Below are 19,009 nucleotides of genomic sequence, written 5' to 3'. Positions count from 1 at the left end.
TCTCAGTTAAGATACACACAGACAGAAAATGTTCCCTTGGTGTCCAGCCAAATAAATCCATATTTATTTTGAAACTTGCATTAGTCTAAGTACCAGGCTTCATCAACAATGGACATGCTTCCATTTCAGAAACATTTTTAAAATCTTGAACATACATTGTCTTTGTTGTCCATGACTGAAGAGTAACTTCAATTACTGCAGTTTGAGAAAAGTGGAGGTAAATATTCCTTTAGATTGGGCAAATTCTTTGTAGTTTTCCTTTGCTATTTTTATAGAGGATTCAGTGTAAGCAGAGTCTGCCCTTTCCCATATGCAAATTCACTCATTCCTGCCCCTGTGTATTGTATAGAAAAGGCCATAATTTCATCCCCTGCTGGCTTTTACAGAAGATGCCTTGCAAGACATGCACTCGGTAGCATCCTCAGTCAACTCTGCTGCATCTTCTCCTTTCTTGATGCAGAACTTCGTACTGTTTGCCTGCCCTTTTCTGTGTTTTTTTGACAGGTTGCAGTATGCTCTGGAAGCTTCTTGGTTAAAGTGTAAAACATTTTAATGCATTATAAATTTGTGGAGGCCTTGGTAGAAGACAGGTAATTGGTGCTGAAGTCCATATCTGTACACAAGATTTAGCATTTACTCATAATGAATAATAAGCATATAAGAAGTTAACTACCTGTTCATTTGTGGGGAGGTATTTTTACAGACATACACACAAGCACCCACAAAGTCATGCAGAGAATCAAGCCTGATCCCTATAGTAGTGTCTCTGTGGATGTTTGCAATCTCCTCTAGCTCAAATAAGAATTAAAAGAACACAGTGGGAAGGAGAGATTCCTTCTGGAAAGGGAACCATGTGAATCCTAGCAGGGCAAGTTGATGCAGCTGTTATAAAATTGGCTTGTGTAGATTCCTTCTGTTCACGTGCCTGTGTCTTTCCAAGTTTTGTCTTTTGTAAAGAACTGCTGATGCCCAGGGTTTTTATCATAAGTCTTGGTGTGACTTTTGATCAATCATACTCATTTCTGTGGATTCCTAATATTAAGGAATTAATATTTGTAGTGTTGGGGTTGAAAAAAATTGCTATATTTTACATATTGTCAGTTCTATAAAGCATGTGGCCTTCCATGGTAAATGTTGCTGGCTGATGAAAGCAGTGGGCACTGCAGCACAACTTGTGTGTTCTGGTCTTAGCCCTGGCCTGGACTCTGGTGGAGCACCATTAAATTTGGCAAAGATGAGCTGAATAAAGGACTTCTATGTGGATTGGGTTTTAATTTGCTTGTTGTTGCCAGATTTAAGTTTTGTTCCTCTGACTTTACTTCCTGAAGTGCAGAGCTCCATACTTGTCTTACTCATTATTTCAGTGTTACAGCATTTTTCCAATTTAATGTTTTCTAGGTCAGAATTTGTTTTGATTTGTGGTCCTGGCTTACATGATGAGAACAGTACCTCACTGCTTCTGTCATTCATACATTACAGAAGTGCTTTTTCTCATCTTGTACCCTAGCTGTTAACAAAAATGTTGAATAGCACTGGATCTGTAACAGTCCCTTAATTGCCCTCACTCAATACTTTCCCTCTCTCTAACAGCAAGTACTGTATTTTTTTAAAGCTTTTCAGGCACTTTTTCAATGGCCAGAGTTGTTTGTCCACTCAGCAGTGACTTCCTTCTGATAAGATAGCAAAGCACTAAGTATCATGAAAGAGAGATGTGTCTCCTGCACAGTCTTTTCTTTGAAGGGCGGGTTTTTTAATCCTCTCCAGATACTACAAGGAAAAAATTGTTCATATTTTAATTAGGAGTTTAATTAAGCCCTGGACATTTAGTAACCAAGTCATTGAACAGGTACCAGTTCTGGTTTCCTTCAGACACTCTACTTCAAGATAAAGCTGAGAGATGGAGGTTATTACTACAATAAGTCCTAGTACTTTATTGTATCTGTAACCTGAATAGAATAAAACCACTATATATGTGTGTTCCTAGTGCTATCCTGTTAGTAAAGCGGAAGGATAAACTAAGAATTATTTCAGTGCCTTTCTAAGGCTCCTTTATAAGGATCTGAGACAGACGTGAGCTGGCTGCAACAGAGTCTGGAGAAAGAGAGGATATTGTTTGTTGGAAAAGAGGAGTGGTAGGAGAGAAACCCCTGGGAAATGGCAGGGATCTTTCACCATTAGGAGATAACAGCTATGAGTAATTGCAGCATGATGGATGCTAATTAGAAATAAGGACCACAACAAAGTGCGTCCCATCTCTCCCAGAGGGAGAGAATCACTTTCAGAACACCGTGGCCATCCTCTGATGCTCCCACATATGCTGAGAACAGTTTGTACTTCACAAACTGGCAGGACATTTTTTTCTCTCAGTGGCCTGAGCATTCTAGTTCCACGCTTCTTTGGATTCACTGCTTCCTTTTTGGCTTCCTGTAAGGAAAGTGCCCACCTGTTTCTGTCCTCCTTTCCTCTGCAAGACAAGTGCTTTTGTCCCGTTTTATCCCACTCCTGCAGCTTCTCAGCTTGACTTCAGGGAGCCAGCCAGGCTGGCCTCCTGGCTGTCTCTGGATTAATGCAGCACAATTACTCCTAAAACCAGGTGAGGGCAAGCCCTTTCTCTGCCTTTTTGTTTGCTTTTGGTAAAGCAACAAGGCTAGAGAGTTTATGTTTTAACATAGGCACTATTTTCCTCATTTTTAAAAAGAGTAGTGCTGAGATATCCTATTCATATGATGTTGCGGGAGGTGGGACCATCCCCCTACAATGTGATCTCCCAGTGGTGTGGCCCCTTCTGTCAGTCTACACAGCTGATTCTGACAAAATGGGAAACTTTCATACAAAAGTGTAAAAGAAAAAAATACTGATGCTAGAAAGGGCTTAGGCTTTCTGATACATCAAGTTGCACAGGTACATTGAAAGGCTGTGCACACATCCGGCAAAGGTGAGTAACAATACACAACATTTATTCTCACTGAGTTACAAGCTTAGGAGGAGCTTTTCACCACTCTCAGGTCAGAAAGTTTGATCAAATTTAAGAGGTCATAGAAGCTCCATGTCAGTTCAGGGTTAGGTCTGAAGACCTGCTGGGACACAGGAGTGTACCTTCAGGCATGATTAGATAGCAATGTTTCCGTGACTGTTGGAGACAGATGTGACCTTACTCTGACATACTGAAGATAATGAGAACTGCTGTAGGCACTGCTTAGTTTCATCTGATACGGACATTACTTATTATAGCTTCAAATTGGCTCAAAGCCCTGGCATCTGCCTGCAAAGGCAATCGAAAGATCCTGCAGGGCCTTCTGTGTTCCCCACAAAAGCTGCCACACTGCCTCTGCATCTCACTTCTGAGCTTTGGGCTCTACAGCTCAAAACTATCAACGCAGTGTTTTTCAGGCAAATGTGAGAGATCTCTGCCTGTGCACTGAATTTCTTCTTGCCGGGAGCAGGAGCAATCTCAGGCAGTACCTTTAATTTGTGCCCTTAATTTGGGCAGTGCTAATGTGAGTTCAGAGGGAACTCTTAAATATATACAGAATGAGCTTACTGTTGTCAGCAAACAACTGTGCACATAAATTCTTTGATATCAAAGTGAAATGAGCTGGTGAACACGAGATGGAATAAGGGGACCAAGACTAAACCAGTTGTTTGCAGCTCATGTATCTCACAGGTTTTCCTGCACTAACATGTCGCTGTTTTTATTTACACTTTCAGAACGCAACAAAAGTTTTGAAATGTCTTCCTTTGTGGAAACCAAAGGGCTTGAGCAACTGACGAAGTCCCCTGTGGAATTTGTGGAGTATCCTTGACTTTCAGAAAGCTGCTTCCTTAGCCTTTCTCTATCTAAGATCTGTTACAGGGCTTTATTGAAATTTGGAGACAGGAGCTGGGGAAATACAAAACCCAAATGAAATTAGTAGATTTGCCTGCCTTCCTAGATGAGCTAATTTAAAAGCTGGCATGAGTCCTTGTGCTGTGGGCTAGGACTAGAGGGAATAGGTGTAAACAATATACTGAAGACCTGATACTTTATATTCTCATTGTTAAATTTTTCATCCTGTATGAGGTGGTATGAGTTACGGTCAAAATTGCCAAAGCATGGCTGACTTTTTTTGCAGCATCATATGAGATGACTTGCTTTCCCAATTATAGGAAAGATCCTGTAGATCTAAGAGCACTGAACTTTTTCATTTCCACACAGTTCCTTTTTTTATTCTTTAGGGGTTTCTTATAACTTTTAAAGAAATGCTGAAGAGCATTTTGTTTAGACTTTTTGCTGTTTCTCCATGTCTCTCATTAAAAATGATTGGCCAAGATAAAGTGGTCCCTTAAAAGAAGATGAAGGGAAAACTATTTCCACAGATAACCTGCAGCATGTTCTCTTGTCTGAGATTTGTAGACTCAACCACAAGAAGTGCACACTCATGATTTCTGTCTGCATGTAGAAGCCAATTCTAAAGTTTATTCCAGAAAAGCACTGACTTTTTAACTGGACACCTCTGATCCCATCAGAGGAAGAGTTACTGTTTATAGCTATTTGGCATCTATAAATTCAGTCTTAGGAAAATCCCAAATCAGTAACCAGAACGATAAACAGAATTTTACGGACACTATCTTTTTAATGCATATGCCTCTGCTATTTCCTTGCTCATTCCAAGTACTCTGTAGAGGAACAAACAGCACCTCTTGTTACCTCATATTTATCACATCTCCTAAAAAACTGTGGATCTCTGGAAGTGTTATGGTTGCAGAAATCCAATAAGGAACCCACTGTCATTCTGGAAAAAATACCTGCATTTAAATGTTGCAGTTTCACTTCTCTGCAAAATCCTTTTATTTTCTCATGTACTGTAACTTAACTACTCACTGTTTAGATACAACAAAATGCAGCTAAGCCGAATTTACCCAAAAGGAACACGTGTAGATTCTTCAAACTACATGCCACAAGTGTTCTGGAATGCTGGCTGCCAGATGGTTGCTCTTAACTTCCAAACTGTAGGTAAGTTATGCTGGTATCTAGATTTTGTGAGCTGAACCTTAATACTTCTCTAAAACGGTTTCTGATTCATAGCTGGGAAAGTCTTTATGGCTCAAAATATGTCTAGTAATTAAATGATACTACAGAGATGTTGTTTAACATTTTAAACTCAGTTTTGTGGTTTTTTAAACTAGGAATATCCATGATTACCATGCTGTAGCTAATACATTACACATACATCATGCTCTCTGTATTGCTATAATTTATAAGTGGTTACCATTGAACAGCATTTCAGATTTTATAGAGATTTTTTTCTTTTGTCTTTCAAAATCTCAGTATACTAAGATGTAGACCTAGGCAGCAAATTATGTTTTGAAAGTGAGTGCTTAAGAAACAAAGACATTTTGGCTCCTAGGTGCACCAGTCACTTTTGAAGTAGAATATTTTCTTCCAAGGCTATATCTGTTCTTAGATATAGAAATATTTCCATTTTCTGCATCCCAGGGAATACTCTGGCCATGTTGTGCTTCTGGGCACAGGGTATTGTGGTATCATTCCCATTTTCCTTTCCAGTTGTGCTTGTGTATACACTGTCTTTCCATGGAAAGCAAAACCCTACCCAGGCTGAAAATGTGCAGAGTAATAAAAACCTGTTTGGGCCAGTTTCAATTAAGTATCAAGCACCCAGTGTCTCATGTAAGAAGGGGCTAGAAACATAAGTACTTTATGGGGTCAGGTACAGTAGTGCCTCACTGAAGAAGTCAAAACCTAAGAGTATCAAGGCTTCTTTTAAAACTTGAAATGTTAGCTTTTGAGTAGTTTCTGAAAGGTGTCTCACAGATGTCTTTTACTTGTCAAAAGAATCCAAGGGGGTGGCCGCAATTGCATCTGAAACTTCTTTACATAAGCTACAGTGTATCGTAAACAGCTGTTTACATTACAGGCAGTTTTAAATTACGATAAATAATATTATTTTATTGCTGTTTTTAAATGCTTATCAACACAGAATGTTATTCTTACTGATATTTTTAACACCTAGATTTGTCTATGCAAATAAACATGGGAATGTATGAGTACAATGGCAAAAGCGGTTACAGGTTAAAGCCAGAATTCATGAGAAGACCAGACAAACACTTTGATCCATTTACTGAAGGTATAGTGGATGGAATAGTAGCTAACACCTTGTCTGTCAAGGTACGTATGCACCTGGTAAAACTGCTCTCATGACAACATTAGAACATAGATATATTACTGTTATGCTCTGGCCTAGGAAATGACCATAGAAATGAAACAAAACAGATGTCATTTCAGTACATTTCATTTTTAAATTACAGGAGATCTTGTGCCTCACATTCCATATTGTAGGATAAATAAATGTATTTTGTTTTATATGTTCTTTTTCATAGAAGTAATTGGCAAGTAGGTGGATTTAAGGATAGTTTGGCTGTGGTTTTAGTAACAAAGAGCTAAATTTAAAACACGCTGTTTCAAAGTGGTAGGTTACACTGGCATAGCTAGAGCAGCACACTGTTTAATATAAATAAATTTTCTGGTTCCTTTTAAGTTCTCCAGCAGGACTGTGGAACCATAAATGTCAGCTGCAATTCATTGCTGACTTGGCTTTCTATGTTTCTTTTAAAGGGCCTTTAATGAAATTCAAGGACCACCAGGAGTCTACAAATTGAAAACTACTTGCATGAATTCTTAGAGAGATAGATTGCATTGGCTACAACAGGATTACAATTTTATACTTGGAATATCTCTAGTTATTTATTATAAGATAATAAACTTTCTGAAATCCTGTTATTCCTGTAATGGAGTTGTCTGTTTAAACAGTGTCTATATTATAGAATCCACCTGCAAAATATCCTCCTGTTTTCTTTTAGAGAAAGCAAGTACTTCCTCTCAGACTGCAGACACAAGCAGTGCTAGGAGGGATATGAATAAAGTAATAATCTTATGACATGCATGGTAAAAAGAAGATGACTGTGTGGGAATGAGTTTTTGTGGTGACCTGAAACTGGAGAAGCTTTCAGGCCCTCCTGTGGTTTTAGAGGCATTTTGGTTTGTAATTTTAGTAGAGATGGAAGTCCTTCAATAACTGTTAGGAGATACATAGCATTTTTTAGCAGGTACAAACATTCAGAAGCCATGAGACATCTGTCAGAAGTCAGCTACTTCTGCCTGCTTGGTGATTGCTCTGCTGGTTATGTCAATGCCCATGCAAGATACAGCTTAGAACAGTTTAAGATATGCTTTTAGGCAAGTCTGAATTTGCTAAGGGGTGGTGATGCTGCTACACATTACTGTGCATCTTCCATTTTCTGAAGTAATTGCAGACCTTTCTTTGACTTTTTAAAGATAAGAGTTGTGTTTCCTGCTAAAAATAAGAATTTGAAAATACCTGCTATTCTATAATTATCTTATTTTCATAATGAAACCCTTCAGCTTCTGTGAAATGCCTTTATTAGAAAACCTTTTTTTTTACCTTTCTCCCTCACAGTTAAAAACACATGTAGTTTCCCTGCTGCTAGTACATCTTTAAGCAGTTTTTGAACCTGTTGTTGAAACTCAATAGATTTGGCAGTTTTCAAATGTCCTGTGTTGTGGAAGCAGACAGCAAGATTGAGGAAAGTGATCCAAATGAGTATTCCTGCTGAGGGAAGGGCAGCAACATGATCTCATCCATATTATCTCTCATAGGGGAATTCAGGACCACAGGGTCACAGGAAACCAGGCTTCATAAGTTGTTTTTCCGTGTCTGTGATATTAAACAGTAGTTTTTTCTTTATTGTGGGTTTGGGTCAGTTTTGGTTTTATTTTAAATGCATACTATCTGATCATTAATGAGAATTCTATGTCTGTATTTCAGCCACTCATTTTTAATCCACCAAAGCAGACTCTAGTGATCCTCCTTTGTTTTCATTTTAGATAATTTCAGGTCAGTTCCTTTCTGATAAAAAAGTTGGTACCTATGTGGAAGTTGACATGTTTGGCCTGCCTGTGGATACAAGAAGGAAAGCTTTGAAGACCAAGACCTCTCAAGGCAATGCAGTTAATCCTGTCTGGGAAGAGGAAGCCATAGTGTTTAAGAAGGTCAGTGTAACACTTGCCTCCCAAATCTGCTTTGTGCATGTTTTATCACTGTCCAGTAGCATAAATCTGTGGATTAGTGAAACTTTCCATTTGTTAGGAAGAAAATGTAGAGATTCTAAATAGTTTTTTGTTGAACTGTTTACTGCTAACCACTTTAGGCATGATTTGGCCACTCCAGTGTCACTCCTACTAAAACATTTGGGTTTAAAGTCACCTTGATTCTTTCACTGAGATTGGTGCAAACAGCAGACTTGTCTCATCTGTGTGGCATGATGCAGTGCCCTGTGCTCATATGAATGAGCAAAGACAGATGCCAGAAGCAGTTTAGCTGAGTTTGCCTTGGTTTGAACAGCCTGCTGAAGACCAAATCCTGTTAACCTGTGAGCAAGTCAATGTGAATACAGCTATAACAATCTGGCTGTCAACCTAACATGTTCAAAGCAATTTGCTTTCTCTGCCTAATGCTAGAATCTGCTATATAAATATGATCTCGATGATGAAACCCCATCAATGCCACCCACTTGAAATGGAAAATAGGCTCCTGAGGTATTTCTGCAATTTGAGCAATGTTATTCGAACTCAATGCTCTAAACTTGGAGGAAGCAGAAAATACTGAGCATATTTTAGAACTGTGCAATGTGATTGTGTGATTGTCTTATTGTGCTTCACAATGCACTTTTCAGCTGTTTTTTTTAACCAGATTTCTGGGTCTTTCTTACTGGGCACTGTGGTTACAGAATCACAGAATTGTCATGGTTGGAAAAGACCTCTAGGATCATCGAGTCCAACCATCAACCTAGAAAAATGCACCCTGCCCATTTAGAGCATATCCCAAAGTGCCACATCTACACAGGTTTTTAATACCTTCAGGGTGACTCCACCTCCCTGGGCAGCCCATTCCAGTGCCTGACTACTCTTTCAGTAAATAAATTCTTCCTAATATTTAGTCTAAACCTCCCCTGCTGGAACTTCAGGCCATTCCCTCTAGTCCTATTGTCATTTACTTGAGAAAATAGCCCAGCACCCACCTCCCTACAACCTCCTTTCAGGTTGCTGGAGAGAGCAATAAAGTCTCCCCTCAGCCTTCTCTTCTCCAAACTAAACAATCCCAGTTCCCTCAGCCACTTGTCATAGGATTTGTTCTCCAGACCCTTCACTGTGGTGAACTGAACACAGTACTGGAGGTCCAGCCTCACCAGTGCCAAGTACAGGTGCACAAACTCTTCCCTTCTCCTGCTGGCCACATTTGTGGTTCAGCCCAGGATGCTGTTGAGTGGATCCTGAGTCCAGGTGTTGCAAAACAACTATTTTGTATTTCTCCAATGTCTTGTATATCCAAAGGTAGTGAACTAACACAACAAAGATGTTTACACAGTTGATGCTTGCAGCTCTGCTTTCTAGGGAGTGCAGCCCTTTTCCCTGAATCTTTGGCCTTCTGAATGATTTTGCTTTGGCAGCCTGCCAGAGCTTAAGTTTGGAAACATCACTAGCATTTTGCTTCTGTAATGAACTTCCAGTTAGTGTACTTCATTTCTTTATTTAGTTAATGATTGAGTCTGACTGCTTCCGTGCCCAGAGATACATAGATTACTATTTTTAGTAATCTTGAAAATAAATTAGAGAAACTCTTCATTTTGGATTGATGCTTTTTTTCTTCTTCTTTCATTGCCTAGGTAAATTTTAGCATATGTTATGACAAAATGCAGATCAAAAAATACTTGCATGCATATCTGCATTAAGTAAGAAAATGAGATACAATACATGTTTTTTTAAAGCAATAATAAAGATTCCTATCTTAATAGGCTAGACTAAGTAAAATTTTCTTATTTCTCGTTTTCTCTTTTCAATGTGTGGCCTTCTTCCATTTGTAGTGCCAAAAAAGCATCCCATGCTAGTAAACATCTTGCCTGATTTAATGTCTTTAGCCCAGCCAGTTAGTGTTCTGCTGCATTTGGAAATTCTATTGGGGTTGACTTGGTTCATGCAATTCATACTTTCACACTCTGCAAAACAGGTTGAGTTGTGTGTTAAGTTTTCAGCACTAACATGTCTATCAGTTACTTTTCACAGAAGTATGTAATCCAGTTGGCACATACACAGAGGAAACTAAGCCACACAGGGCAGAAAACAGAGTGGCAGTCAAGCGTGATAGGACTTGGGCTGTCAAAATCCCTTTATCATATTGAAAATGTAGGGTCAAATTGCTGAGTTCAACACACTATGCACACATGCCATATCAGGTTTCTTGACTGAAACATATTTCTAAGAGAGTTATTTTGACACAGGTACATACACCTTGGAATGCTTCACTGTGAGGGTGGTGAGACACTGGCACACGTTGTCCAGAGAAGCTGTGAATGCCCCATCCCTGGAAGTGCTTAAGACCAGGGTGGGTGGGCCTTGGAGCAACATGGTCTAAGGGAGGTGTCCCTGCCCATGCAGGAGGGTTGGAACTAGATTATCTTTGATGTCCCTTCCAACCCAAACCAGTCTGTGATTCTGTGGATGTGTATATAGATGTCATATAGTCAGACATTGGAATGGTCTCCTAGGGGAAGTGGTGGATTCCCCCACTCTGGAAGGTTTTAAGTCTCAGCTTGAGAGGGTGCCGAGATATATCATACAAACAATAGTATTAGAAGGGCTGGGCCAGATGATCTTTGAGGTCCCTTCCATCCTGACATTCTGTGATTCTATTATAGATGTTCCCATCTGCTAGACTGCATTTTCTCTTTCTGTCTGCTATGTAGCCTATGTCTGGAAGGAGCCTTTTTGTTCAAAGCAGAAAGTTCATAATTCAACAATATTGCCTTCTAGGTTGTTTTACCTTCCTTGGCATGTCTGAGGTTAGCAGTGTATGAAGAAGGAGGGAAATTTATTGGTCATCGGATATTACCAGTCTCAGCAATTCGACCAGGTAAACTTCTTTCTTCATTGAGATGGACACAGAGGGAAAAGAAGCAGTAAGCAAGATTCACATTGCTATAAATTAGCAGCCACTCTGCAGACTTATAGCAACCCATCTCCACTTTGAAAAGAAACACACCATATTTTACCAGATATTTAAATTTGTAATGAATCTGGAAAACCAGTAGAATGAAGCATGAGAGGCTGGCAGGTTGGCACTTACTGGTTTCCAGTAGATCAACTGCATGTTCACAGTTTAATACTAAAAAGTGCAGTTGTACACTTTTAAGAGGAAAGAGGGCAGCAACAGCCAATTTTGATGCCATTGTTGTGAGAATGGGAGATTACTGGGGACAAAAGCAAAATAGGCTCCTCTTGTGTAATTTTTATGTGCATTCAAGGACTGACCTATATGCAAGCTGTTGTATCTCTGAAAAACGTTTAAATCAATCTGAAATTACTTTCATCTTTATTGCTCAAAATTAAAAAAAAAAAAATTATTTCATGTCTCTTCCAAATCACATAATTATTTCCATTCTAATTAGTGGCCATATAACTGAAAATTGCTCAGATGCCCTTATTTTCCAGGCCATAGACTTGTTAGAGATTTTGTTTCAGAAAGAGATGCTGTGACATTGGCATTTTGAGCAAGGCAAGCGTTTGACTTCAGCACCAGGTTTTCCAGTGAGAGGAGGAGGGGAGTAAACTAAATTAGGGCAAGCATATGGGCCATAAACATGCTTTTTTGCTGGAAAAGGAAGAATAAGTCTGTCTACCTTGTACCTTATCCAGCCAGTCACAGCAGTAGCACAAAAGTCTCTTCTAAGGAAGCTGGAAGTGCTTTTGTTTTAGTTGGTGAGGGTCATGTGGCCTCACTGCAAGAGCAAACAGGCAAGCCATGGGAGGTGGCTGCTGGGCATGTCACTGCTGCAGGATTTCCTAACCAGCTGCCACTTCTCTTTCCCTTCTCCTTCCCTTCCATCTGCCCTGCTCTTGGACACGCATCCCTGGCCATTCTGTTGTGCCAGTTCTACTGATCTCCACATCTTTTTTTGTGAGACAGCCTATCAATCCAGTGGAAAATTCTTCACTGTTTTCTCCTGGCTTAATGGATATAACTGCCCCAAGGAGAGTCTGCCAAGCTCCCGAGGAACATAGGTGATTGGAGAGGAAAAAGGGGGAATGTGAAGGATTTCCCTCTTCTTAACCATGGTTAATCCCCTTTCATGGCACTCACCCTTTGTAAAGCATAGAGTCCATTCATCAGAGCATTGAATCATGTACCTCCTTTAACTCTGTGCTTCTTAGAACAAAGGCCACTGTGTTAAATCATGCAAGGACTTCTGAGAGATTTACCCACAAGTTTGTCCCTGAATTTTGACTGCAGTAATCATTAACTTTCAGCATGTGATGGAGAGCAGGATGTTGACTTTAGTTTGTGTACATGCTGAAGATTTGCTGGAGGGACTTGAAGGAACTGAGAAACCTTTGTAATACGTAATTTCTCTTTTCTGGGACGTTATTGAAAACTATTTCATACTGCCATGTAAATCCACAGAACTGCCAATCTTCCTATAGCAAGGGAATTGAGCAATTACTTAACCATTACTTGGAGAGGGAGCTGGTGTCATCAGCCAAGTGAGAGCCCCCCAGATAAGTGCATCCTGCTTGTGACTTGCATCCTGACAGTACCCATCAGTGCAGCTTCATAACCATGCCTTAGAAGAACAGTTTCAGTCATGGTGCATGAGGCAACAGCTTGTGAGGCAGAGGATGCAGCTTTGCAGTGCTACAATGCTCTAAAAGTTTGCTGGGTCTGGAATTCCTTTTCTCCCATTCCTACCTGTGCATTTCCATCGCTGTCTTTAAAGCAGCATTAATATGTCTTTTATGGTGAGGCATTTTAGGGAGCTAAGTTGATGGAAGACTCTTTGCAGTTTCCAAAGGTGACATTTTTCCAGAGTTTAGCTTGCTAAGCTGCCTACCTGTAGAATCAGAAAAGTGCCAGTGCACAAGAGAGGTGATGGTGGTAGGTGGCTGGGGGAAAGGATTTGGGGCTGCCCCGCCTGTGGTGCCTCGCTGTTAACTTTGCTAAGCTGCAGGGCAGTATGCACCCTTCCTCTTTCAAGACAGCCTTCACAACAGTCTGCAAATACTTTTTTCAGATATATTTTTAAGGTTGGTCACGTGATAGGATTCATACATGCACACTTTGTATATATGGTGCCACGTTGTCTGTTTTTAAATCTGTGATTTTAAATTAGAGATTGTGCCGTGGATGGACTATTATATCTCAGTTTTGCCTAGCTGTTCAGATGCCTGAGTCTTACAAGGGTCACTTTTGAAAATTCAATATGAGCTCCAAAACTGAAAAAAAAAAAAGAAAATTAGAATGCAACTAAACTTATTTAAAAATTACAATTTTTAGCATTACTAGCAGATGTAAAAATAAAGGGAAAATTCTATTTTACATTGCAGCATCATGTTAGTATCTTTTTTCATTCTAACAGTCCCTTGTTAGGAAACCTTTCAGGTAATTTCTCCCTACCAGAAGTCCTAAGGTTGCTCAGTTGGAGATACACTATAAATAACAAATGATAACTCAATTACATTGGAAATGCTTGTGGAAGGATTTATGCTCTGAACTGATTATTATTTTGCAGGCTATCATTACATCTGTTTGAGGAATGAGAGGAACCAGCCTTTAACACTGCCAGCTCTCTTTGTGTACATAGAGGTCAAAGACTACGTACCTGACACTTATGCAGGTATTTCTGCAACTTTTTCCTACTGGGGAATGTAAAGGTTAATTGAAATACAAAGTGAATGTGGTGTAGATGACTTTTGTCATATACGGATAACAGTCCTGTGAAAAAACCTCTGCATCTAGTGGATCATTATGTCTCATCATTCACACAAGATGGCCTGATTTATAGTGGCCTGCCTGAGGTTTAGGATTAGGGCCAACTGTTTTAGCAGACCTTGTATGAATCCAAAGGAGGAAAAAACCCAGGCATTTGCCACTGAAACACAAATGAAACTTTGTTCACGTGACTCATTAGTATGTAATTGTTTCCTAAGTGGAGGAAAGTGCATTGTGTTTTGGAATCAGCTCTAAGCAAAGATAGGTTTTAAAGACCAGACCACATTTTCAGTGAAACCCAGTATTCTTTGTAGCTATTTTGATTTTTTTTAAAACCAGGATTTTTAATAAAGCTCCTCTGTGCCTCTTGTGAAGCAGGATCCTAGCTGGCTGATGCTGTAAGCTTTGAAAATCCATCATAAAACCCTGTGCAGAAAACGCACATCCACAAGACCCAAGCATAAAATCAAAGACAGTTCATGTTAGAGTATTTGTGTATAATGGTGTAATCCCCTCCACTGTTGTGAGGTTTTTTTTTTAACCTAGGAGTAATTATCAGCAGCAGATCTGTATGAAAAATAGTCTTATAACCTGAAAAGCTCTGGAGCCATAACTTAAGAGGTTTGAAACTGAAGTATTTGTGTTTTTTCTAGATGTGATTGAGGCCTTATCCAATCCAATCAGATATGTAAACTTGATGGAGCAGAGAGCTAAGCAACTGGCTGCACTGACTCTGGAAGACGAAGAGGAGGTAAAGAAGGAGGTAAGGAATATTTCAGGGTCCCTGCAAATTACGTTTTAGTATTTAAAGCACCTACTTTGTTTAAAAAGAAAATACTGAAGTCCCTGTGTTGATTACTTGAACACCTCTAAACAATTCACCTGCAATGAATCAATGGTACATTGCAGTTGAGAAGCATCGTACTGTGTCCCTGATTTCACTGAAGGCAGCATATTCTGCATTTGGAAGTTACTGTTCAGAGGTAAGGAGACACCGAAAGCTGAATGAAAAGCCAGGAGATGTGTATGCAGATTTGCAACTTTGTCATGTAGCAAATTAAATCTTCCTAAGTCATTGCCTGTTGTTTTCCAGTGTGATGCTAAAGTTCCCCTTACAAAAAAAGGACGACTCCATGCCAGCAGCTTTTCTTGAAAATATTGTAAATTTTCCAGAATTTCAGGTTGTTTCTGAAGAGGCTACTCTTTTCAAAAACACTGATGTATCTCAGACTGCGAGATATGATCTATGATCCATATATGATCTATGATCTGTATCTGATAAACATAATCCATTCAGTCTTCATGAGCAAACGTGCCCCAAAGAGACCCAGTATAATCATACAATAATATAGATTCAAAGGAGCCTCTGGAAGGCAATTTCTCAACCCCTTCATAGATCTTAAAGAGATGAAGAGAGAGGAGACCACAGAGTACATAGCTATTCAGAACTATTCTAGCTTAGTGGAAAGCTGTTGGGAGCCACATTTTCAATCATTTGATATTTCTTTAAGAGGAGAACTAACCTCTAAACCCTATTTTTCTGATTAACTGGAGGTGTTGTGTATGCAAATGCATTGATATTATTTTGAGCCTACCTGAGATTACTGGCAGTTTACCTTTTGTATTTCTGTAAAACTCTATTTATATTCAAACAGTCAGTCTCTCTGTTCCAGACATTGTCACTGGAACATCTTCTAGAAGTATTTGAAAGCATCAACCTTGTATTTTAAAGATGCTTGTGCCAGGTGTTAGGCATGTCACAGGAATCAAAAGGCACTTGGCACAGGTCTCTAGTGAAGATGAAGAAATCCTTTACAATCCTAAACTGCCCTCAGTTCCGGTGCCTGTCTTCTTCAATTCTCAGATGTGCAAGGCCTCACTGAACTAGATTTTGTAACCAAGAATACATTCCCAAAGCAGACCAGAAGAGTGAAAGTCATTACAATTCAGTGGCCAACAATTTCCTCATTGTGCAGTGTCACAAGTTCGGCTGAATGAGGACACCGTGAAATGCTCAGTAGTATCTTAGACATTTATCTAGGACGCTCCACACATGAGATTCTATTTTAATAGCAAAGTCTTTTTTTAACATAATCCTTTAAATACCTTAGAGGTCATTTTTTACTTTTGAAAAAGTACAGGACAGGCTTTTCGGTCTGTACAGACTTATTTGTTAGTTTGAAAAATTCTGTTACAGAGTATCTGCCAAAGCAAATGGGAAGAAGAAAATATGAGTTATGGTGCTCAGTTAGTGCTACTGCATATCAAGGATCATGAAAGCTCATAGGATAAAGAAGCTTGTTTTGGATAGCAGAGAAATCTTTTTGAAAGGAAACTGTAATGATTGTAGTAGTCTTTTTCCTGAAAATGTATGAGCATTCAGTTAGATGCAGTAGCAAGGGACAGGTACTAAACTCCTTGAAGCAGCAGTCCAAATACATCGTTGTTACCTTCTATTTATAAATACCCATTCTAGGTAAGATATTTGGCTGCTGGAAATCTTGAATTTCCTGATCATGTAATGTGATTTTCTTCACCAGTCAGCAGTGCTGACTGTTTCATTCACTTACATTGGCTTTAGAGAATCACATCAGCAAGTATGTTCACTGGCAACATAGCTAAATAACCCCAACTATATTTGCCAGAAATGTACACCTAAGTGCACCTGGATTCTTACGTACTTTTTCAAATTTACACACTATAAATGTCTGTGTGCAAGGCTGTGCTATCTCCTGGCACAGATTCCACCTCCCCACACCTTTCTCTCCCCTCACACAAACTTACTTATCTGAGCTGCATTCTTCCTGCTGTCACAGGAAAACTGAGGTTTTGCTTTTCTACTTAGAGGTTTAAACTGCATCTCCGTGAGAAGTTCCCCAGGCTTCTTGCAAAACAGTAGTCAAATAAGCTACCTAATTGTGAATCTTTTTGAAAAATGAATCAGCCTTCCTTTCATCTCCCAATTACACTGCCTTTTAATTATCAGTGCAATAATATAAACAAATAATGCTGAAGTATTGACATGGCCTTAGAACAGCTATTTTTGCAGAATAGAAGCATTGTAATACTTGCAGTGTGGGTTTTCCACCTTTAACCCTACTTAACTGAATAAATTTAAAATCTTTATTTGCATACAGGTAGCAAAGGTTGCATTTTCTTCCCCTGCCTGGTGCCCTTTACAGACAAGAGGACTAAGCCATAGAAATTTGCAGCTGGGAGTTTCTTGGGATTAATTCATCCCAGACTAAAGTAGAATGATGGAACTAGTTTGGATGTTTTCTTCCCCCCCAGTCACAGGAGCAGAAGTGTGTAGGGGTCGAGGAGACACTAGCCAGAGTAAAGTGCATTTTGGCTATGACTGCTGGTATAATGTCCCTGGGGCTGGATGTTAATTCCAGGCAGGGAGTCAAGAGGCCTTGCTGGCACATTACTGTGTCTGACATGCAAGCAGAGTGTGTGAGCTGTTGTTTCTACCCATAGAACAGTGTTTTCTACCCATAAAACAGTGTTAAAATTGGAAACTGTTGTTTTGCATGCCTGGATATAAATCAAATGTGTAATCATCCCAGTTGGGTTCTCTGGTTAAATAAAGCAATTTTGGTAGAGAGAGTAAACAAAAACATCTCTAGGAGCACAGTTGCACTTAGTATATCTGATACTACCATTTAAAATGTAAATTCAAGCATATTTTTTCAAATTAGAATTATCACAACAAGTTATAGTAATGGAAATGAAGTTGATCTGACAGGTCTTTGAGGGAGACCTTGCTTATAGAGAAGGAGAATGGAGACAAAGGAGAATAGAGGCAAAATAACTGAAAAACTGCTCCTCTCATCTAACAGTGCAGCACAAAAGAGGTCTCTCAGCCCCAATACAATGCAGCTTCCTGCCTCTGTAGAAATAATAATGGACCATATAGATGTGTACCTGTATGCCTGTGTATTTTTCTACTTAGTAAGCAGTGTTTTGCAAAAGGACATGGCAACAATTTTCTGTAAATATTAAAATTATAAATTATGAGGCTGGACTACATCATGTTTCAGAAAGAGCCTAAATATTCTCCAGTAAGGGAAAATTGCATTTACTTTAGCATACTGTGTGATGAATTATGAGAAGAGAAAGTGCTTTTTAATGAGATTAGATTGCTTGATCCAGTGAAAGTTACTCTTTATTCACTTCCTGGTCCTGTTTTATGTTTCTGCTTTAGTTTCACAAAACAGCTGTTTTATGTCCAAAACTGATAGCCTATATTAATAGTTTCTTGACAAGCTGTGATGCAGTGTTTTTCACCACATACAAATCTAGTTCCCAAAAAATAATACCCACTTTCTCACACAGTGACTTTTGGGGCACAAACTAGCCATATGTTAGGAATTCTAGCTTGATTTTCTCCTAATTGTTTTTATTAAAAACAACTTGCATCTTGTGAGGAATATATTTTAAGAAGAACTGAGGGGGTAACCATGCCTGTGTGTTTGTTACAGCTACAGCTTTTGCCAGTCACATTGTTCTACTGCTGTAAATGTTGCCTAGATCATGTTTTTACTTATTTATTGCAGTCATTCCTGCTTGATATAAATGAAATTGTTGGCATTGGTTTTCAATTGCCTCATATTTCTGACTGTGATGTCTCTCCTGTAATTTTGGTAGAAATAGGCTGTTGAGACAGAAATCCTTTTGCAATTTTCAGTATGTTGTCAGAGCTGAGATGAAGGAGAGAAGCAGCAGGAGCAGTTAGACCAAAATGTATTTCACCTCTATTGATACAGTGCAGGCTGGTATTTTGCACGTGGGGTGTAATCAAGGGGGAAAAAACCCAACTGTGGTATCCTGCCTCTGCATGTAATGTGATTATCATCAAAGAGTGAAATGGAAGCAGCTGAGGGAACAAATCCAAACCTACACTATAGCACCATGACAACTGGCCCCTCGCAGGGACAGGAGGAAGGGGCCTTGACCATTTCAAAATAAAAATTGCTTTGAGTGACCTTCTGTTTTCCAGGTGCTGGATGCTTGCTTAAAACCTGATGGTGGCAAGGAAAATTATAAGATGTTAAATGCATAGTACAAAGTATGCTGTAAGCCTGGACCTTTAGGAGGCTGGAGGGAAGGAAAAGCTTGTAGAAAATGCTTAAATATTTGGATACCGCAGCTGTATTTATGTGGCAGGA

General features: G+C 39.3%; 1 protein-coding gene across 2 annotated transcripts in view; it reads left to right on the top strand.

Moving 5' to 3' along the window:
- Nucleotides 1-19,009, top strand: part of PLCB1 (phospholipase C beta 1) — a 399,975-nt gene that overhangs the window by 306,030 nt on the left and 74,936 nt on the right. For both annotated transcript variants that reach the window (XM_030448781.1, XM_030448782.1), the window contains exons 17-23: nt 3,709-3,793; nt 4,869-4,993; nt 6,012-6,166; nt 7,904-8,068; nt 10,886-10,985; nt 13,639-13,743; nt 14,492-14,601. In XM_030448781.1, the coding sequence (XP_030304641.1) occupies nt 3,709-3,793; nt 4,869-4,993; nt 6,012-6,166; nt 7,904-8,068; nt 10,886-10,985; nt 13,639-13,743; nt 14,492-14,601 (845 nt within the window). The remainder of the gene's footprint in view (nt 1-3,708; nt 3,794-4,868; nt 4,994-6,011; nt 6,167-7,903; nt 8,069-10,885; nt 10,986-13,638; nt 13,744-14,491; nt 14,602-19,009) is intronic.

This window comes from Calypte anna, chromosome 3 (genome assembly GCF_003957555.1).
Source record: "Calypte anna isolate BGI_N300 chromosome 3, bCalAnn1_v1.p, whole genome shotgun sequence".
Classification (NCBI taxonomy): Eukaryota; Metazoa; Chordata; class Aves; order Apodiformes; family Trochilidae; genus Calypte; species Calypte anna.
The sequence above is the reverse complement of the archived record's forward strand: the minus strand, read 5'-3'. Positions and strand labels throughout refer to the sequence as shown.